General features: G+C 63.1%; 1 protein-coding gene across 7 annotated transcripts; it reads right to left on the bottom strand.

Moving 5' to 3' along the window:
- Positions 1 to 1,103: 1,103 nt before the first annotated feature.
- Positions 1,104 to 19,192, bottom strand: CDC42BPG (CDC42 binding protein kinase gamma). 7 transcript variants are annotated; one of them, XM_037838354.1, is made up of 37 exons: positions 18,964 to 19,192; positions 16,380 to 16,471; positions 16,212 to 16,295; positions 15,791 to 15,886; positions 15,314 to 15,462; positions 14,682 to 14,775; positions 14,294 to 14,494; positions 13,940 to 14,188; positions 13,508 to 13,587; positions 12,575 to 12,672; positions 12,403 to 12,483; positions 12,052 to 12,161; positions 11,778 to 11,957; positions 11,488 to 11,580; positions 11,261 to 11,382; positions 11,112 to 11,184; positions 10,875 to 10,981; positions 10,678 to 10,792; positions 10,336 to 10,484; positions 10,163 to 10,251; positions 9,846 to 9,898; positions 9,646 to 9,744; positions 9,496 to 9,555; positions 8,796 to 8,901; positions 8,371 to 8,504; positions 8,146 to 8,285; positions 7,968 to 8,049; positions 7,377 to 7,593; positions 6,429 to 6,491; positions 5,705 to 6,304; positions 4,558 to 4,655; positions 4,394 to 4,478; positions 4,127 to 4,247; positions 3,840 to 3,957; positions 3,452 to 3,575; positions 3,247 to 3,335; positions 1,104 to 2,261 (listed from the first exon to the last, which is right to left on the bottom strand). In XM_037838354.1, the coding sequence occupies exons 1-37, from the start codon at positions 19,121 to 19,123 to the stop codon at positions 2,205 to 2,207; spliced, it is 4,668 nt and encodes a 1,555-aa protein (XP_037694282.1). In that variant the 5' UTR covers positions 19,124 to 19,192; the 3' UTR covers positions 1,104 to 2,204. The 7 variants fall into 7 exon arrangements, with proteins under 7 accessions (XP_037694282.1, XP_037694283.1, XP_037694285.1 ...); XM_037838355.1 differs by having other exon boundaries at positions 3,247 to 3,332; XM_037838357.1 differs by having other exon boundaries at positions 9,646 to 9,741.
- Between the last annotated feature and the right edge of the window lie 1,506 nt (positions 19,193 to 20,698).

Raw genomic sequence — 20,698 nt, 5'->3', positions numbered from 1 at the left:
TTTTTTTCCCGGGCTGCCTCCTGCTCATCCGTGGCTGAGTTCTTCTAAGAGAAGTCACAGCTCCTGCCAGGTAACACCCCTGCCTCATCCTGCCTGGCCAGCCCGGAGTGGTTAATAGATCCCCACTGCTGCTAGGGCCCTGGGGGCACCACCCCTCCTTGCTAGGTCCCCTTGATGCTGCCCAAACTTATGCAAACTCTCAATCATCCAACTCTCCTCAGTTACCCCATGTGAGGGTGTCATCTGGTTCTTGAAAAAGCAGGGAAGGACGAATGCCTCTTTGTTGCTCAGATGTGGCCCTCTCTCTCTAGCTAAGCCAACTTGAAAAGTGAAACCACTGCCCTCCCCCCTACGTGGGATCAGACACCCAGGGGAGTGAATCTCCCTGGCAACGTGGAATATGACTCCCAGGGAGGAATGTAGACCTGGCATCGTGGGACAGAGAACATCTTCTTGAACAAAAGGGGGATATGAAAGGAAATGAAATAAGCTTCAGTGGCAGAGAGATTCCAAAAGGAGCCGAGAGGTCACTCTGGTGGGCACTCTTACGCACACTTTAGACAACCCTTTTTAGGTTCTAAAGAATTGGGGTAGCTGGTGGTGGATACCTGAAACTATCAAACTACAACCCAGAACCCATGAATCTCGAAGACAATTGTATAAAAATGTAGCTTATGAGGGTGACAATGGGATTGGGAAAGCCATAAGGACCACACTCCACTTTGTCTAGTTTATGGACGGATGAGTAGAAAAATAGGGGAAGGAAACAAACAAACAAACAGACAAAGGTACCCAATGTTCTTTTGTACTTCAATTGCTCTTTTTCACTTTAATTATTATTCTTGTTATTTTTGTGTGTGTGCTCATGAAGGTGTCAGGGATTGATTTAGGTGATGAATGTATAACTATGTAATGGTACTGTGAACAATCGAATGTACGATTTGTTTTGTATGACTGTGTGGTATGTGAATATATCTCAATAAAATGAAGATAAAAAATAAATAAATAAAAATAAAAAGCAGGGAAGGAGACCAGGTCTTTAACTGTCCCTCCTCCCTCCATCCCCACAACCCAGGAGGACAGATCCAGGCAGGGAGGCCAGCTTACAAAGCTGCCTTTATTGGTTTCTTGCCATCTCACAGAGCATCAGAGTCGATCCCTCCTAAGAATATGGCATTTAAGGAGATAAATACTTATTTTGCCCCCCATGCTTCAGTAGGGGAAAGCTTAATAAAAATAGTAATATAATAATAATAATGACTGTGATCAATAATAAAATCCCCCTACAATCCCCTAATACATAGTTGGTTAAAGCTTCAAGAGGAAGGACCCTCCTTTCTGGGAAGAGCCAGAGTGTGCCTGGAGACCCTCCAGTGGCCCCCACAGGTGCCCTCATTCCCAAGGAGCCCTTATAAATACCCCCCATTCCATCCTGCCTAGGAATTACTTTCACCTCTGGGCGGATTAGAGGATAGCAGTTCTGCTCACTGAGCCCTTTCCCCAGAGGGAAACGATCTGTGGGTCCGACGTTCTCCTTCCATATCCCTCTCCCTTCCTTCCCTCTCCTTTTGTCTTTCTTCTTCTTCATTACTTCCTCTTTATCCTTCTCTCTTCTGAATCATTTCCATCATCACTTCCTCCTCCACGTGCTTTCCTCCCCCTAGCCTCTCGCCTTCTTCACCTGCATCCCTCCCTCCTCTCGATCTTTCTTTCCTCTAGAGCAAGGGTCTGTCTTTCTCACCCTGACCCTAAGCAGACACCTGGACATGCCCATCTTGGCCTCAGCTGGGGGCCCCACAGGCAGCCAAGACCCCCGCTGCTCCCAGAGACCTAGTTCTTCTACATCCCTCTTCCTGACTGTTTCTTAACAAGCCTCCTAGGGATTGGCACTGGGAATTAGAGCTTTGGCACACTCACCCCTGGAGACAGAGCAGAAGGGCCCACAGGGCAGAAGCAGGGGCCATTCTATTCCCAGTGCCTGGGGCAGGCTGGGCTGGGACCAGAGAAGAAAGGCAGGATGTGAGCTGGGCATCAAAGCCCCGAGGCCTGGGAGCCCAGGCGAACCTCCCATCGCCACCAGCCCAGGCCCTCCCTGAGTCCAAATTTCCACACGTCCTGGACCAGCCGGAGTATGGCATTCCTTGAGCTCTTTGTTCCCTCCCATCTCTCTGTCCTGGGATTGGGGTGGGCCCTGCAGGAGGGTGTTAAGGGGAGCTCTCGGATGCTGGGGCTGGAGGGAGACTCCGGGGCCGTTCTGAGACCTGGAGAGGAAAGAGAAGGCAGGATGGGGAGAGGCAGGCAGGAGTCTTTGCTAACCAGGACAGTGCCTTTTGGAAGCAGGGCCATTGGAGGAGGCCAGATGTGAGGGACGTGTGCGTGTGGGGTAACATGAATCAGTGGGAGAACCTGGGGAACCCCTTTGCAACCCTGGAGGCCAACTCAAGGTCCCTTGTCTGTTCTCTGCATCATTCAGGCTTTACTCTGAGCAGAAGGGCCCAGAGCCCCACCATCGAGGAGCCCACCGTCAAGAGAGGAGGACAGGCTCCCAGATGAACATCCGCCACCCTGCAGGAGCCACGGAAATCCTGCGAGGCAGTGACCACCTCAGCAGGCAGCCAGGACAGCTTCTTTGCAGAAGGTGGTACTGGCACAATGTCCAGGACTTGATCAGGTTAAGGAAAAAGAAGGGTGTTCAAAGCAAGGCAAACAAGAAGGGGCAAGAGCCTGAAGGTATAAAAAACATGCCAAGTCCCAGGGCTCTGAGTGGCCTGGAGTGGCTGAAGGGGGTGTGGGGGAACAGTTTGACAAGCGGCTGGAGGGTAAGCAGGAAACTTCCCAGCTCCAATTAAACCTTCAGCCCCAGGCCAGAATGGACTGCTCTCTCCTGGGGAATCCCCCTGCCCACAGTCTGGGCCTCTGTTACCAATCCCAAGAGCCCCCCTTCTGCAGAATCCCCACCATGGGCCAGGCACTGGGTTGAGCCCTTCTCAGGTAGCATCACCTCCCACCGCCCTCATTTAACAGAGGGGAAAATTCAGGGAGGCCGGGCACCTCTACCGGGGCCACGCGGCCGGGACACTCAGAGTCAAGGTTCCCACTTAGGTCCGCTGGGGCAGCAGGTTAAACGTCTGCATGTCTTAGGAGCTGGGGCGACCGAGGGCAGGGCTGGGCCGGGCTTGTTCTCCGGCCTCGGCTCCCAGAGGGGCCCTCCGGTGAATCGGGGAGGGACGGGCCCCAGCGGCTCACCTGCATTCGGGAGACTGCGGGGCTCAGAGCTCCCTGGGGGCAGGACACGGACTCGCTGGACAGAGATGTCCGAGGTTTCCTCTTCGCTGCTCCAGGAGCAGAGCGACGGGGATAAAAATTCCATGATCAGACCTTGCCGGGCCCAAAGGGGGCGGGCCCGTGGGGGAAGGCTGGGAAGGCCTGGAGGCCGCGGGGCTGCTCTTACTGGGGTCCGTGTCTCCGGCGAGGCCGTTGCTGCCCACGGAGACCCGGCGCTGCGAGGCCTCGGAGAAGCTGTGGGGCCGCTGCGGGCCGGAGCCGCGGACACCTCGGCCCTTCTCTTCCCGAGCCTGTAGGGGGCAGTGCGGAGGGGGCGGGCATGGGGCGGGCACGGGGCGGTCAGACCCTTGCACCCCGACGGGTCCCCAGCCTGGGCGCGCTGAAGCCCCGACTACCCGAGAGAAGAGCAAAGCCCCAGAGCCCCAGGTGATCATGCAGGCCTGCGATTGGCTCGGGCGCATACCCACGCCTGCGATTGGCTCGGGCGCACTAGACACGCCTGCGATTGGTTCCGCCTCCCCAGGGAGGCTGGTGATTGGCTCCGTTGGACTCACCGGAGACAGGTCCCTGGCGCTGGGCCTCCCCTCGGTAGGACCCACGTGCACTAGGTGGTTGAAGTTGGTTGGCTGCGAGATGAGCTGGGAGCGCACGAAGGGGTCCTTCAGCATCTCCCTGCGGATGGAGGCGATAGAGGGAGAGGGGCGGCAAAGGACGCACCTCCCCCGCCCTTGCCGAAGCTGAGCTCCGCCCATGGTGGTGGTGGGGCGGGCCTGCGCTTCGCCCCGCCCCCAGGAGCCGAAGGCGGCCCCGCCCGGCAAGTCCGCGCACTGCGCACGCGCACCTGCGCTGCTGCTGCCGCCGCTCCTCCGACACGCGGAAGAAGCAGCGGCGCTTGCTCTTGGTGCGGATCAGCTGGCGCCGGCTGTTGTCGGTGAGGTCAGGGATGTCGAACTCGTCCTTCTCTGTGGGGGGAGCAGAGAACTGGGGCGTGCTCACAAGTCCCCAGGGTCCCAGTCAGCTGGCGTCACGGTCCCAGCCCAGACATGTGCACCGGTGAACGGCCGCAGGTTGAACACTCACCTGTGCACACGCACACACACTCCCTCACCTGCCAGCCGGTTCCTGAGGTAGGTCAGGCGGACCTTCTCGGTGCCATAGAGGAACAGGGAGCCCTCCAGGTTCAGGGCTCGCACCTGTGGTGGCAGCAGGCACAGCGGTCACGCCAGGCCACCCCACTCGCACCCAGCTCAAGGGGTCTGGGCCGGCCCTCACCTTCTTCAGCGCCACGGTCTGGACCCATTCTGCTCTCCTGACATCAAACACATCGATGGCATTCTCGCTGAACACTGTCAGGTAGGGGGCTGCATAACCTGCAGGGCGGGAAACTGCCTGTGCTGTGCAGCCTTGGGTAAGTTAAGCACGTCTCTGAGTTGGTTTCTTCCTCTGTACCCTGGGGCACACCCTGTGCCCGGCCATAGCACAGTCCACACACGTCCTGCCTCTGAAAACCACTGGTGGCCCCACCTGACCGCCACAATCCACAGGTGACAATCACAGAGCAATCACTACCATGTCACCTATCTTGTCTTCCTTAACTCTCAAATACAACTTGAGTAGGTCTTATTCCCCTTCTCCCGCCCCCAGCTCACAGATGAGGATACAGAAACCCCAGGGCCTAAGTAACAGCCAGGATCAGCCGGCTGGTGAGGGAGAGCTGGGGTTGGAGCCAGCAGGATCTCTGCACTACTCCCATCCCCCAGGGCCCACCTGAGGAGGAGCCACTGCTCATGAAGGGAGCTCTTTCTCTCTCTTCCATCCCTTACTCCCTCACATCAGTTACTTGTGAATCAGCCCCACTCCCCCATTCACTCTCCCAAACATTCCGACTCTCTGGGGTGTGCTTGCCTGGGCTGGGTGCTGGGTGTGGGTGAAGAAACCAGCCCTGGCCCATTCTGCAGGCCCCCAGTGCACCAGCCAGAAGGTGACAGGAGGCAGGCCAGAGATCTGAACAAAGAAGTGGGGAGCAAAGAGGAGAAGAGGCCCACGGAGAGGGGAGGGCAGGGCAAGGAGAATGAAAGTAGTAACAACGACAGCAACCACTGTGGTCATTCAGGGAGTGACCACCAGCTCCAGGCCCCGAGCTTGGTCCAGGGGTTTGCCAGGTACAAAAAAGAAGAGAGTGGTAGAGGCAGGGGGAAGAACCTGTGCAGGCAGTGGAGGGCACTTGAGGTTGTGGTTGGGCAGAAGGACACCCCCTGGCAGGGAACGTCAAGGCCAGGGCATGGAAGGCCTCCACGACCAAGCTCAGGAATTTGGGCAGCACCCGGCCTTCCTCCACGGTGTGGGATATGCAGGAGGTTACTGGAGGCCATCCCAGCCCAGCCCGGCCCCACCCAACAATGCCCTTCGCAGGCCTTACCCCAGCCCATGGGGGCTGCTGGCCACAGCAGTTCATGGCCGCGAGACTTGCGGCCAGCGCTATCCACGTAGACCCCGGCAGTAACAAAAAGCAGCAGGAACTCACTGAGGCTGAGCTCGACGGCCCCCAGCGCCTCGCCCAAGCCCCCACGGGATGGTGGCAGCTCTTCGGGCACCAGACCAGTCCCCAGCACTAAGGGTGCAGCCTCATTGAGCAGTGGATAGAGGGCAAAGGCTCCGGCTGCGCCCACGCACAGCCGGTCACCCAGGAGCCCCAGGCTCTGCACAGGCGCAGGTGCCTGCAGTTCACGGATGCGGTGCTGCCAGGGCCCGGGGCCCGGCCCCAGCTGGTAGCAGAGCACCTGGCGCTTGACGGCGACACAGAGCACAGGGGTGCGGGCCTGCAGGATGCGCCCGGCTGCCAGCACCTGGCAGCCTCGGGACTCGGGGATCTTGGTGCCTGCCGCCTCGGCACTCTCCAGCTCAGCCAGGGCGAAGAGGCGCACGCTGGGGCCGCGGCCACAAAGCACAACTAGCAGGCCCGCAGTGGGGCTCACGGCCAGCCGCTGTACCCGCCGGCACTCGCCCACCTGGAAGATCTCTGCAGGGTTGGAGAGGGGAGGACATCACCAGGAGGTGGCAAGGAGCAGCCTGGCACCCACCCTTCTCTGCCCACTGGGAACGTCCTCCACCCATGCCCTCCCAGGCCCAGCCGTGGCATGTACCATTGCTGTACAGGTGAATCACAAACAGTCCCTCCTCGGTGCCCAGGGCAAGCCGCTCGTGGTCTGATGGGGGAGGGAGAATGTCAGAGGTCAGTGGGCTATTCAGCAGTGGGGAGGGTGGGCAGACCACCTGCCCTTGCTGAGCCCCAGTTTCTCGAGAAGATGGGGACGGCAGATGGTAATTCCACTATCCCTACATCGCTGGACTCTTCTCTCCCAGGGCCCAGACTGGCTCTAATGGGTGAGCAGCCCACTACCTTGAGCTGGGAGATTCTGAGTGAGTCATGTTCCCTCTCCAAGCCTCAGTTTCCCCTTGTAAGTGGAGCAGTGACAGCAGCTTTCTCACTTGCTGCCATGAGGAAGCGATGAAGCAGTACAGGGAGAGTGCTAAGGAGAGCTTCTAACCCTTATCCCCTCTGGCTCCTGGCTGGCACAGGGACATGGGGCCCACACAGTCTCTCCAGTGGCTCCTGCCCCGAGTGATGGCAGGGAGTGGTCCCAGCTCACTGAGCGCAGGGGCTGGCTTGGAGGCTGGCAGAAGCCAAGGAGCACGGCTTCTGCTTCCTTCTTTCCCAGAGGTCAAGTACAGAGGCCTTGCTAGACACTGGGCTCCTGCCTGGACCCTACTGACCCCCGCGGCAGCCCCTCCTAGAAGATGGTATGTGGCCCCGGAGTTACAGTCACCCCCTGGTGGGACGTGCCAGGCCCGGAAGCCTCATATAGCTGTTCCTAAAGCCTTTGCTCCTTCCCCTCACTTGAGAGTCTCTTTTAGAAAAAGGAGAAACTGAGGCTCTGAGCAATGGAGTGAGAAGGCCAGCCCCCTGTCTCCAGCCTAGGGGTCCTTGCCGGGCTCTGCACTGAGGGAGGTGGTGGAGGACGCATGGAAGGGCAGAGAGGCCACGGGCTTCCCCAAGCCCTCCCAAGTGGCACCCCCAGTGGGAGGCTCACCGATGATGGTGGCGCAGAGCGTGTGGGGCAGCAGCGGCAGCCCGTTGTCGTAGGCCTCCTTGAGCGAGTACACGGGCAGGGGCCTGGGCCGCGCCTCCAGCAGCAGCCGCTGCAGCTCGCCCAGCACCTGCAGCCAGCGCCCCCGCTCCCCCTCGCTCTCCGCCAGCAGCAGCACAGTGCACATGGTGGGCGGCACCGTCAGCTGCGAGGCCGTCACCTGCGGGTGGCGACCAGGTCGGTTCAGGTGTGGGAGGGGCCGGGAGGGGACCGAGGGGGGACAGGAATTCCAGAAAGAGGGAACAGAAAGTGAGGGACCAAGAGGGAGGTCTCCAGAGAGACGGGCGGTTATCCCAGATCCCTGGGACCTTGAGGCCATGGTAAGGAGCAGCCTATAGGGCGAAGGGTCCTAAACAGGGCAGGCTGTGCCCAGACCTGTGGGTGGAGAAGCTCACTGTGGCTGCAGGGTGGAGAAGAGATGCAGGGGCCAGAGAGAGGCGAGGAGGGCTGCATGACAGGGGTGGCCCTCGGGATGGAGAAGGGTGGCTGGAGCAGGGACAGCATGGGGAGGCCCAGACTGCCCTAGGCACTCACTCTGAAGATGCGTGGCAGGTCCCTGGATTGGGCGTGAATGACATCAGAGGCCAGGACGGGCGTGGCCGAGAACTGGGGATCCCTGGGATGTCCAGGGAGCAGGTCACAGGCTGCACTGCCCCTGGCTGCGCCTGCCCCCCGCCGAGTCTCTTGCCCCAGGCCACTGCCTGGCACGCACCTCAGATCCAGTGCCTGCAGGAGGGCCCCAGTGGCCGGGCTGAGCCTTGGGTCAGGGGCATCAAACAGCAGCAGGCGTGAGTCGCTGAGCGCAGCAAACACCCGCTGCCAGCCACGGCGGACGCCTGAGGGACGGGGCACCTGCAGCAGGGGGGAGGCAGGCATGGTAGGGCCTGGGCAAGCCCACAGCACACACCTCCCTTCCCCATCACCACCCCCGGCTCACCGAGAGGAAGCCTTCATAGGCAGTGCCTGTGCCCGTTTCAGGGTGCACACCCAAGGCCGTGCGGAGGAGGTCGGGGGGCACGGGGCAGGGCGGGGCCTGTGGGGCACAAGCTGAGTGACAGAAGTAGCCGCAAGCTGTGGGGAGTGGGAGAGGACAGAGGGCGTGCAGGTGGGTGAGAGAGGCCAGAGCCAGGACCAGTCTCTGGGCATTCCCACCCAGCTTCCCAGAGGCCGGGGTGCACTCCAGGGTCACCAACTCCCCATCAAGTGAGAAAAGGACAACAGAAGGACTGAGCAGTGGGAGATGTGGACCAGCAGGTGCCAGAGAAAGCACCTGGCTGGGTCAGAATCCCGGATCACCCCTCCACACGCACCCCTCCCCCCATTCTAGGGCTGTGGGTGGGCGAGTGGAGTGGGGGTGCTCACTGTCACAGCCGAGGCCCTGGCGGCTCAGGCCCAGCATCAGCGAGGTACAGCGGAGACACTTGGTGAGGGATGGGAAGCTCCGGGGCCGCAGCACGTGGGAGCCCGGCTGGGAGGTGGGACGGGCTGTTAGCCCCAGCCCGACCACGCCCCCAGCACCACCCCAGGCCTGGCCACGCCCCCAAGCCCCAGGCCTGACCAAACCTCCCTGAGCCCCACCCCCAGGCCTGGTCACGCCTCCTTAGGTCCCCACCCCATGCCTAACCACGCCCCTCAGCTCCACCCCCAGGTCTGGCCTCGCCTCCTTAGGCCCCCACCCCATGCCTAACCACGCCTCCCTGGGCTCTACTCCCAGGCCTGGCCTCACCTCCTTAGTCCCTGCCCCCCAGCTAAGCACACCCCCAGGCCCCAAGTGCCAGCAGGCCTTCCTAGCCCCACCCCAGACCTAACCACAGTCCCTGGACCCCACTCCACCCCTGAGGACACCCTGGTGTCAGGCAGGCTTGAGCCCCACCTTTCCCAGGCCTAAGGGCCCCAGCAAGTCTAAGGCAGTATTTGTCCATAGCCACTCCCCAGTGTGGTCTGCTGGGGAAGGCAAGAAGAGCCAGGTGGCCCTACCCAGCCATGCAAGTGGAGGGACTGGACTAGCCCCTTGGCAGAGCAGCAGGCACCCCCACCCCACTTTAATCCTCAAGGCACCAACCTTAGCAGGAGGCCCTTCTGCAGGGGCTGTGGGAGCAGCAAGCGCTCTGGGGAGCCCAGCCTGGGGGAAGGGGGACAGATGAGAGGGGTACAGGGCCAAGGGTGGCCCAGCCCCCTAACACCCCAACCCCGGGGCTCCCGCCAGCCTCACCCCCATGCGCAGGCTTCGGCGGCCCTCTGGCCTCAGTTCTGGCTCCACCCCAGGTCTTGGCGCCTCTCCCGAGATGCCAGGGTCCCTGGTGGGATCCTTCTGGGGATGGGGGTAGGGTGGCGGTGGCGGGTGCAAAAGTCAAGGCCCCTTTGCCCCTCCCCAGGGCTCCTCCCCAAACAGCCCCTCTACCTGGTTCTTACCTCGGAGCTCCAGAAGGACAGGAAGGGAATCAGGGAGTTGGAGGGCTTGGCATCTGCAATCACAGGGCAGGGGTCCTAGGGCTTAGGGGGCTCCCCAGTGAGGAACCAGGAGCCAGTGGGGGTCTCCATTTCCCCCTCAGTAAAATCGGGGAACCACTGCAGGCTGTGGTGGAACCTGGCACGCAGTAGGTGCTCAGTAAGGGCTAGCTAATAGATGGTGGGGTGAGCAGCAGGGCCGGGAACAGACTCTGTTCCTTGGGTACCATGGGGCGGCTGTGGGGCCTGGGGGAACCCTGAGGCCGGGGCCGGGTGCTCACCCCCTGGCCTGCGGGCCCGCAGCTCCTCCCGCAGCTCAGCCAGCTCCTGCTGCAGGCTCTGGTTCTGCTTCTCGGCCTCCTGCAGGCGGCTGTGGGACAACAGGGTGGGGGCTCACCACAGGCCTGTGCCACAGGCCCTGGGTCCCCCCGCCAGGCACCTACACAGGCCCCACCTCTCAACCTGCAGCTGGGCCTCCTGCACCTGCGTCAGCTGCTCCTGCAGGCCCTGCTTGGCGCGGATCTCCGCCTCCAGCGCTGACTGCAGCTCCAGCCTGGCTGAGGCCTCCATCTTCTGCAGCCGCCGCACCTTCCACTGGTGGTCCTAGGGGCCCCCATGTAAGATGCCTTTGAGGCCCCCTCCCAGCAGACCACGCTGTGCCCATGCCACCCAGCCAGGCCCAAAGCCCCAGCTGTGCCACTGACCCGCTGGGAGCTTAGGCAAGTCCCTGACCATTCTGCAAGTCACTATGGAATGAGGCTACTGGGCACCCCTCCCCTGTGTTTCTGGGGCTCACCAGCGGCCGGGCCTGGAGCGTCTGAGAGCTCACGTTCCGCAGGGATTCCAGCTCCTCAGCCATCTTGGTGGCCAGGGCCTGCAGGTAGCCCCTTGAGACCTTCTCATCGTTCACCCTGATTGGGAAGGGGGCTTGGGGGTCAGGGCTGGACCCCTAGCCCCACCCAGGCCTAGACCCCCAGCCCATTGAGCACCCACCAGCTGAGGATGTCAGCGATCTGGGCCTCCCAGTTGCTCTCCGTTTCCCGCCGCTCCCCCTCCAGCTGCTGCTTACTCTGCTGCTCCTGCTCCAGCTCTTCTGCCAACTGGGGGCCGGGGTGGGAAAGCGGGGGTCAGGCTCCTGCCCCGGGACCCGGCAGCTCTCACCCTGCTGGCTCCCCATCTCCGCCCGCTCTGCCCAGCTGTCTGTCCTCCCCTCCACCTTCCCCGGCTTACCTGCTTCTGCTCCTGGCTCAGTCGCCGGTTCTCCTCCTGCAGCCGGCGTAGGGCGTCTTCCTTCCCACTTGGCCTGGGGAGGGGACAGACGAGGCAGTGACCACCAGCTTGGGCCCACGGCCCCACCCAGCCTTGGCTGCCTGGCTCACCCATGGCCACAGGCCTGGTCCAGCAGCACACGCAGGGAAGCCACCTCCTTCCTCAGTTGTGCCTCCTGTATCCCGGCCCCAGGTGGTCCCACACCGTTGGTCTCAGAGGCCGCGTGGATGGGCTTGAGGACGTGGAGAGGGTCAGGGCAGAGGCCCGAGAGGCCATGGTTCATCCCACCCCTGGGACATGGGCCTGGAGGTTCCCAAGAGGGGTCAGGCCTCACTACCTTGCCCCGGGAGGTCTCCTTCTTGAGGCTCTGCTCCCGTTGTCTCTGGAGCCGCGTCACCTCTCGGCTCAGGGCGGCCACCTGGACCTCCAGCTGCGACAGGGTGCAGGGGTGGAGCCGCTGCTAACCTTGCCCACCTGACCCTGCCCCATCTTGCTACAGACTCTTCGGGCTCTTTCTCGCCTGCCCAATCCTAAGCCCCTTCCCCCTTGCTCAGGCCAGAGCCAGCCACGATGGGGTCACAGAGGCAGGGCCCTCCTGCTCCCCTTGCCCACCCACCCACCACCCACCTCACTCCGGGCCCCTCGGGCTTCCTCCAGCTGGGAATTCAGGGCCTGGGCCTGGTTGGCTGTGGCCATCTCTTTCTCCTGGGCCTCCTGCAGCCTCTGGAGCAGCTCCTCCTGCCGCCCCTGGGCTCTGCAAAGCTCCTGCTCCTGTGCCTGCAGCCTGGCCCGGGCCTCGGTCAGCTCCTGGCAGTCAGAGTGGGCAGGGGAGGGCAAGGCCCGGGGTCAGGCCCAGAGCCCTTCAGCAGGCAGCCCCAGGCCAGTCCCCCACTGGTCTCACCTGCTGGAGCTGGTCTCTCTCCTGGCGGAGCACACTGTCCTGGCCTGGGCTACCGGCAGGGGCCCCATCCATCTGGCACGAGGAGGCCTTGCTGTCCCTCACGGTCCCTGCTGGGAATAGCCGCTGAGACTTACACGCACAGATGGTACCCAGCCTCAGCCAGCCTTCCAGGGACAGGACCTCCCAGAGCCTGGCGGGGGACATCCTCGCCATCTTGCACATGTAGGCTCAGAGAGTTTAAGATACTTCCCCACAGCCACACAGCATGTGCAGAGTAGGGGCAGGAGTGCTGGGAAAGCAGCTGAGCCTTGGTGGGCGCAGGAGGAGACAGACAGCAGGGGCGAGGGGTACCTGAGAGCCTCTCCCGGAGAGTCCGCACTTCCTTCTGTAGCTGCTCCAGCTCCCGGTGGTCTGAGGGGGCCTGCAGAGCCTCTGGCCAGGGAAGGGCCCCCACACACACATAGGTGAGTAGCCAGCCCTGCAGCAGGAGCCCCAGGCCCGGCCCAGCCTGCTTCCCCTGTACCTTGAAGCTTCCGGCCCAGCTCCACCTTCTCCTGCTTCAGACAGCAGAGCTTCTGCTCCAGGGCAGCCGGCAGCGCAGAGCTGCTCTCAGGCCCGGGGCTGGGACAGGAAGGGAGCTGGGGTGACACAGATGGCAGGACCCCCTCCCCCCACCAAAGCAGTCTCTGGTCTCCTCACCCAATCATTCATTCATCTGAGAATCTAAGAAACACCCACGCCATTTACCAGCCCCGTGCCCATCCCTGGGCTCTGTGCTGGGACAGGAAAGAAATCAGAGCACTCCCTGCCCTCGGGGATACCCAGCTGGTGCCAGGGTGGCTGCACGGGGCAGTGGCTCCAGGGCACAGGTTCAAGCCCCAGGCCCAGCCCTTATAGTTATGAGATGCTCAACAGTCACCTCACGTAGCTGAGCCTCAGTTTCCTCACAGGAAGGCAGAGGGGGTGATAGGGCCTCTTCCCAGGCTGTTGAGAGGCCTCAGTGACATGGGCCCAGCTGGCCCAGAGCTTGGCAGACAGCAGGCACCGAGCGAGTGTGGCCCTGATGCCTGTCCTTACACCCCAGAGGCACCTCCTCACCCAGGACCCCGCTGTGGCCCCAGACAGCCCCGTGATGGGAACCGGGCAGAGATCACCCAGCCCCTCACAGAGGCCCCAAGGGAGGCTCAGGGAGCAATGGGGGCCCTTCGAACTCTAGCCTGTGGCCCCGAGTCCAGGACACTCTTGACCTTCCATGGAGGGCACCACGAGGGCCAAATGCTGGGCTGGGGCCTGGAGGGGGTGACCAGGGGGGCCGTCCTGGGGGCTCAGCATGCTACCCAAGCACCTGCCACATGCAGGAACCATGAGGGCCACCCAGCCCCTCCCCCAGGTCCTGATAGCCCCCAGCTTCCCACCAGGTGGGACTCAAGATGCAGGGGATGAGGGCTAGACTCACCTGCGGGAGGTAAAGGTGAAGCCCACAAACGGCAGGTGGTGGCCTGAGAAGGCCCCGTGGGAGGGTGGCGGCAGGGTCCCCTGCGGGAGGAGGGGAAGGAGAGTCAGTCAGCACCCAGAGCTCCAGGCTGAGGCCCGAGAGCCCAGGAGGTTCCCGGGACTGAGCGTGATGACCTCACCTTGCTCAGGTGGGGACCAGGAATAAGAGACCCCAACTCCCACAAGTCCCGGAGATTATGGGCCTCCCGGGGGCTGCTGGGTTTGTCTTCGTTACATGAATTCCGGTTAACAGGATGATGTTTGTGGTCAAGGGACGTTCACTTGGTGACCCAGCCCCAGGAGAACCATAACTCCCACAAGCCCCTGGGGTCAGAAGCTATGTCCCCAGCCCAGCAACTGCCCTGGGGAGCTCCTGGAGGAGTGGGCCACTCACCGGATGGTTGAGGGTGTCATCGTCCACGTCAAAGTTGGAGGTGTCCATGGGCCCACGAAGCTCGGGGATGTAGGGGGCCGTGCTGGTCGCCAGCCGCTCCCAGTCCACCCCTTCAAAGAAGGGGTGGTTCCGGAAGTCATCCAGCCCACCACGTCCCAGACGCTCCTCCTGGTGGCACAGCAGCTGGCGGATCAGGTCTCGGGCACTGGCCGGCACGTCGGGCACATCTGTGGGGAACTGCAGGTGGTCCTGCAGGGTGGGGAGGGGCGTGGGTGGGTCCAGATCCCACCCTTGACCACAGGAGGGGGTCTCTCCCACCGCCCTCCCCACAACCCCAGAACATGGGGGCTAGACCTCGTGGTTCATGATCTTGCCGTAAGTTTCCACCAGGGATTCCGCATAGAAGGGTGTCTCCCCAAAGAGCAGCTCGTAGGCGCAGACCCCCAGGGACCACCAGTCACACTGAGGCCCGTAGTGGCCCTTGCCCTCTTCCATGGCCTGCAGGACCTCAGGGGAGATATAGTCGGGCGTCCCCACTGCCACCGATGAGTCCACCTGCAGAAGGTGCTGCTGATGACACCAGGAGGGCCAGCCGGCCCCTCCTCTGGGCCTGGCACCCGCACTCCCCTAGGGCCCGGCCAGCCTGCTGCCCACCCCCATCCCTTCATTTCCCTGGGATCCTGATGGCCCCTTCCCCGGGGAGCTCGGCCGGCCCACTGCCCCTGCCCCTGCCCCACCTTACCATGCCACTGTTGTTGAGATGCAGGCAGGAGCCAAAGTCGGCCAGGCGGATGTGCCCGTTCATGTCCAGCAGGACGTTGTCCGGCTTTACATCCCTGGGGGAGGGAGGAGGGGAGGGGCTTGACCTGTGTGTGAGGTGTGTGCTCACACGCCCACTGTACACGTGTGTGCAGGTGCATGCATCAGCGGCTGTGTGCTCACACGGGTTCCCGCGTGCACACGTGAGCAATGCGTGTATATGTATGTGAGAGGAGGAGGAGGTTGGTGGCCAGGCCTCCTGGGTCTTAGGACGGAAGAGAGTGACCAGAATGAGGAAAGGACCCCTGAGGGCCACCTTTGGAGGCAGGATAGTATCCCGTGTGGGACATAGGAGTCTTACTTCCCCAGGGCCACCACGGCACGGCCTCCCCCACCCCCCTAGCCGAGCCACCTTGAGGCAGGTGCTCATCTGTGCTGGGCCCTGACTTCCTCTTCAGTAAAACAGGACAATAGCAGTCTCCCAGTACAAGGAGCAAAAGGAATCATGCACCCAAAGCACCCAGCTTGGCACGGGGGAGTGCTCAGGAAATAGCAGTGATCCCCGCGGCTGTTTGCTAGGCTGGGCGGGGAGCAGCGGGGGCTCCGGGGCCCCACCTGTGGACGTAGCCCAGCTGGTGCAGCGAGTGGATGGCCAGCACCATCTCGGCCAGGTAGAACTGGGCCAGCTCGGGCGGGAGGCGGTCCTCAAAGCGGCTCAGCAGCGTGAGGAGGTCCCCCCCAGCGTAGTAATCCATCACCAGGTACTGCACGGTGACGGGGGGAGAGGGTGAGAATCAGACTGGGAGAACCGGGGACTGACCCTAGGCCCCAGGGCTCTGCCTCTGCCACCCTCCCAGTGGTCCCACGGGGCTCCGGGAAGGCAGGGCTGTGTCTTCCAGCAGCCCAGGTACACCTGGCCCCCAGGCAGAGCTCAGGCAGGGGGCCCCAGGCCCAGGAGCTGGTGGGAATTGGAAACTCTTGATCCCAGTAGAACGGGGTCCCTCTCTCATTGACCAGGTGCTCCGGTCCCCAGGGGCCTTCTCTGTCTCTCTGCCCCCAAGCAACCCCTCCAACCCTGCCAGGGACCCTCACCAGATATTCCTCATCCTGGAAGGCATAGTGCAGAGTGGTCACCCAGCGGCTGTCCCCCTTCACCAGGACGTCCCGCTCCTCCCGGAAACAGGCCGTCTGCAGCAGGATCAGGGGAGCCAAGGGTGAGGTGGGATCTGAGCCCAGAAGCCCCCTGGCCAGCTCAGGGAGGCTCAGTAAGTTCGGGAGCTCTGCCCTGCCCCAGCCTGGCCTTGTGGGAATCTGAGCCATGCTTTATGGCCCTGGGCCTCAGTGTTACCATATGGAAAATGGGAATGCCCCTGCAGGCATTGCAGAAAAGCTTATTGTGAGGAAGGGAGAGAAGTAAGCTGGTGGATGTGGCACGTTGGCACCCTCTGCCCTTCGAGTGGCGGTGCCTGGCTCCCCGACCCACTAGCCGAGGTCCCACAGACCCCACACTGACCTCGGCCCTCTTCAGCATCTCCCACTTGTGCAGCATTTTCATGGCAAAAATCTGTCCGTTGTCCCTCTGCCTCACCACGGCCACCTGCAGCCACGAGAAGGGCTGGGGTGAGGCCAGCCAGGGCCGAGCAGCCTCCCGTCCCCACCCCTCCCCAGGCATGCTGCTCACCTCCCCAAAGGCCCCTCGGCCGATCACCTTCAAGATCTCAAAGTCATCTCTCTGCAGCCTCAGCTCTTTCACCTTCGTCACAAAGGGGCTGGCTGTGGGGGACACAGAGGGGGGTCAGGGAGCTGGAGGGGGGCCCAGGCGCCCTCTCTCACTGTGGGAAAGCCAGGAGCTGCAATTCCCACGAGGCCAGGATGGGGACACCCTCCTTCTGGCCAAGAGCTTCATGGGAGTGTGGAAGCTGAGGGTCCTGGCTCAGCTGGCTACTTGGCCCCCAGTCCCCAGACCCCAGGCAGGCTCCACCCCAGGGGCTGATGGGACTTGTAGTCCTCCCCAGCCTGGGGCTTGACCCTGGCTGGCCAGGTCACCTGGGAACTGTGGGGTACCACTCCCATGCCCAGCTCCCAGTTCTTGGTCCCCTAGCAGGCTCAGGCCAGGCCTGTCTGGGGGAACCGGACGGGTGACATTCCTTGTCCCCAGAGAGGCTTCTCTGTCATCCAGGAGCTGCAGCCTGGGTCTGGGGGCCCTGCAGGCTTAGGGTTAGGTCCCAGGCTGGGGATGAAGACTGGGGCCACCCTGGAGGGCAAGGGGGACACTAGGGTTCTGGAGGACGGGCTCTGTCTCCCCAGAAGGGCCTCCTTGGGTGAGGCATCGATTCCAGTCTGCCCAGGTTCTCAAGAGACTAAACGCAGGGCCAAAAACCCTTTCCCTGGTGCCGGCTGCTGGCACCCAAGGGTGTGAGCTCTCAGGATGCCCTCCAGCGCTCACCAGCCCCACACCTCTGGGCTCCGCCCCCTCCCTGGATGCAGCCTTTGCCTGGCCATGAGCCTCCTCCTTCCTAATAACCCCGAGAACCCCGTAAGGGACATCTGCAGCCATCCCCAGGCCCCTCCCAGGCCAGGCACGGCCACAGGCCTGGGGGAGGGAATTGGGTCTCAGAAACCCAAGGCTGGGGGCAGCTGAGGTCTGGCTCCCTGCCTCAGTTTCCCCGTCAGGAGGTAAACTCCGTGCCGGCTGGGCGGGGCCGTGGGTGGGCCGGAGAGTTGCTCCGCAGGTTTATCAGGCAGAACCCCAGCGCGGGGGTGGGTGGAAACCTCATTACAGAAACTGTCTCTTTCCCAGCTCTGTGTGGGGAGCTGGGGAGGGGCAGCCACCAGCTTCTGAGGGGACGCTGAGGCAAGGGCAAGTTCACCCCCTCCACCAGCCAGCCAGGGCCCAGAGCCCGGGGCCCAGAGCCCGGGGGGTCCGGGCCCCCAGGACAGGCTGCCCAGTCCCTTCACCTTGCCGCAGAGCATGGGGGCCCTGGGCAGGAGCAGGGGCAAGTTAGGGCAGGAGAAGAGTGAGTCAACGCCCTGTGAGTTACCTCGGGAGATGTCAACACGCCGGCCCCTGCACCAGGGTCTCAGGCAGAGGCCGGCAGGGAGGAGCACACACGTGTGCACGTGGGCATCATGGGGGGAGACAGATGACAACACTGTCAGTCGCACAACATGCAGGAGGCCGGGCTACACAGGCAGGCCACAGGGGCAGAGGCCCTCTGGCCAGCTGCACTGCCCAGGGAGGGAAGGGGCTGGGGGCCAGCTCGCTGGCACGTCCGGGCAGCAGGCACCCCCACCACCACCATGCCAGGCCGGGCCCCGGGCCTGCCCAGAGCTCAGGAGCGCCAGGAACGCTTGTCACCCACTCGGCAAACACCAGCCTCACCCCACCTTCCATGCCAGGCCCCACCCCCTTCCCCAGGCCCAGCCGGGCGTGACCAGGGAGCTCTCAGGCCGGTGCCAGTGCCCACACTGGGTTCAGGGTCACCCTAGGGCAGCCACTCCCGGTGGCTCAGATGAGTCACCAACCAGGCAGGGGCACAGGCCCCTGGTCCTGGGGAAACAGCCCTCATGGGGCCTGGCTAGTGGCTGGCACACACAGAGGAGCTGAGGTTGGCTCCCGTGTCCAGTCTAGGGTAGTCTTGTATGCAGGGAGACAGAAGTATGGGCGTGCATGTGCGTGTGTATGTGTGTAGGGGGTGTCTGCAAGTGTGTGATGGCTCCAGATCTGTGAGTGGAAGCAGGCAAGTGTGTGTCCCAGCCAGTGTGTGGGGGTGGGCTGCAGGGCACTGTGGGGGTCCACAGCCGTGTGAGGTCTCAGCATGTCCGCGAGGTATGTGGGAGACTGGGAGGGCACGTGTGTGTCAGGGTGTGAGATGCATGGGCGTCTGCTGCTTGAGTGTGTGCGAGGAGTCCCATAGGGACTCTGGGTGTGAGACGTGTGTTGTGTACGTGTGTCTGGGTCCGTTGGAGGGAACTAGTTTGTGCATGTCTGAGTGAGAGCGTGTGCCTGCCTCTGTGTGAGGCGTGTGTTGTGTCCACGTGCCCCCGGGGGTCTGAGAGCCGGTACAGGTGTGGTGTGAACCTGAGTGAAGGTCTCCCAGAGGTGGGTGTGAGGTGTGCGAGTGAATGAGGCCGCCTGTGGCCCTGGGGCCCCGTGTCCAGGCCAGTGCCCGGGTGCGGGTCCCCGCCGGAGGGTCTATAGGCGTGGAGCGCGCGGTGGAAGCGGGTCCCTCCGGCCCCCCTCCCGCCCCGCCCCCGCCACTCACCCCAGCTCAGGAACTGCGCCACGTTGCGCTCCCGCCGCAGCGGGGCGCTGCTGAGCTCGTGGTGCAGCCCCAGCAGCAGGTCCAAGAGGCCGTCGAGCCCCGGGCCGCCGCCGGCCTCGCCCCGCGCCAGGCGCTCCAGCTCGCGCAGCCGCTGCTCCATGACTGCGGCCGGAGCCCCGCGCCCGGGCTAGAGCCGGGACGCCCGCATGCCCGCCTGTCCGTCCGTGGGTCCGCGCGATCGCCCCCCACCCTCCCGCCCTCCCGCCCTCCCCGCTGTCACCTTCCTCCGCCGCCGCCTGAGCGCCCGCACCTGGGCGCCGCGCCCCGCCCCCGACGGACGGGCAGGTGCGCACCCGCCAATGGGAGCCGCGGCTGGAGGTGAAGGTGGGAGGGCGGAGGCCCGCGGGGGCGGGGCCAGCTCCGGCCAGGAAGTTGGGGGAGGCGGGCCCCGAAGAATAACTCCTGGGCGGGGCGGGTGAGTGTGTCTGTGTGTGTCTGTGTGTGTCTGTGTGTGTGTGTGTGGCGGGCGAGTGTGTGTGTGTGTGTGTGTGTGTGTGTGTGTGTGTAGAAAATCCCGGGGTGGACGGGAAGACCAAGACTCCGCGGGGACCCGAACCCAAGGCCCTCGCCGGCCTCCTGTCTAGCTGGGGGATGGGTGCCCTGGGCCCTACAACTTTCCTCGCCCCCTGCGGCAGCGGCCGCTCCTCCCTAGGCCCAGGGAGAGGGGCTGGGGACGCCCGCGGCCCTGGAGCCGGATGGGAGTTGTAGTCCGCTCCCTCCCCGGGAAGCCGGCCCGCGCTTGCCACCCCCACCTCACCCCAACCCCGCCCGAGCGCTCGCCAATTTCTGACCTCATTTTATTTGTATCCTTAGAGCAGACCTGGGAAATCCTACCCAGTAGGTGGGGCAGGGATGGCTACAGCCATTTGGCAGATGGGCACACTAAGGCTTGAATTGAGAGGCTGTGAGTCAGGACAGGAGACCCTGGGGCAGGTCTGGGACCACCACAGACTTTTGAAGTCTGAGAGGGAGCAGGGCCTGGAGGGGATGGGCTGGAGGAGTTCCCAGGGAAAGGCTGGCTTTGCCCAGATTTCTCCCAGCTGTGTCCAGCTGTGCTGGCCTGGGCCCCCTGGGACCCTGGGGCCATCCAAGATGAAAGGTCAAAGGCTTCAGACAACAAATTCTTTCCTTTAAAGATCTGTTTGGGCGCCTGCCTCCCCCCTCAGACTGTTGAGGAGGGAGGCGTCGGTGGATGTTGCGGGAGCTGAACCAGGCACCCTCTGGCTGTGCCTATGTGACCCCCATTCGATCCCCTCAGAGACCTGCCCTGTGGCTTTGCAGAGCTCGCAATCTGTGGAATGGGGAAACAGAGTCAGGCTGTCTTACCCAAGTCAGTCAGGCAGGGGGAGGGAGCTACAATTCAGAGTGAAAACTGGGGAGTCCACCACCGTCTCAGTTTCTCCTGGAGGGGGTGGGGGAGAAGGACTCTGGGTGGTTTGACTGAGCCCTCTGGCACTCAACTGAGGGACGCTGGGCCCTCATTCTGGGGCCGGGAGAGACAGGGGACCCACGGGAGGTAAGAAGGGACACTGCCCTCCAAAGCCACACGGGGGCGCCAGAGACCAGAGGAGCCATCTCCAGGGAACTGGGGGGTCCTGAATGGGAAGACGGGGCCCCCTTCTCCACTGCCCCTCTTGGACCCCCAGATTCCTCCAACCCCCCTACCCCACCACGA

The sequence above is a fragment of the Choloepus didactylus genome, chromosome 6 (assembly GCF_015220235.1).
Source record: "Choloepus didactylus isolate mChoDid1 chromosome 6, mChoDid1.pri, whole genome shotgun sequence".
Taxonomy (NCBI): domain Eukaryota; kingdom Metazoa; phylum Chordata; class Mammalia; order Pilosa; family Megalonychidae; genus Choloepus; species Choloepus didactylus.
This window is presented reverse-complemented; position numbering and strand designations above follow the sequence as displayed.

Coding starts and splice junctions, on each gene's coding strand:
- CDC42BPG (XM_037838354.1), bottom strand. CDS start 19,123: ATGGAGCAGCGGCTGCGCGAGCTGGAGCGCCTGGCGCGGGGCGAGGCC. Junction 8,050..8,145: donor CTGCAGGCACTGGATCTGAG/GTGCGTGCCAGG, acceptor TGGACATCCCAG/GGATCCCCAGTTCTCGGCCA. Junction 3,336..3,451: donor CGCCGGAGACACGGACCCCA/GTAAGAGCAGCC, acceptor CTGCTCCTGGAG/CAGCGAAGAGGAAACCTCGG.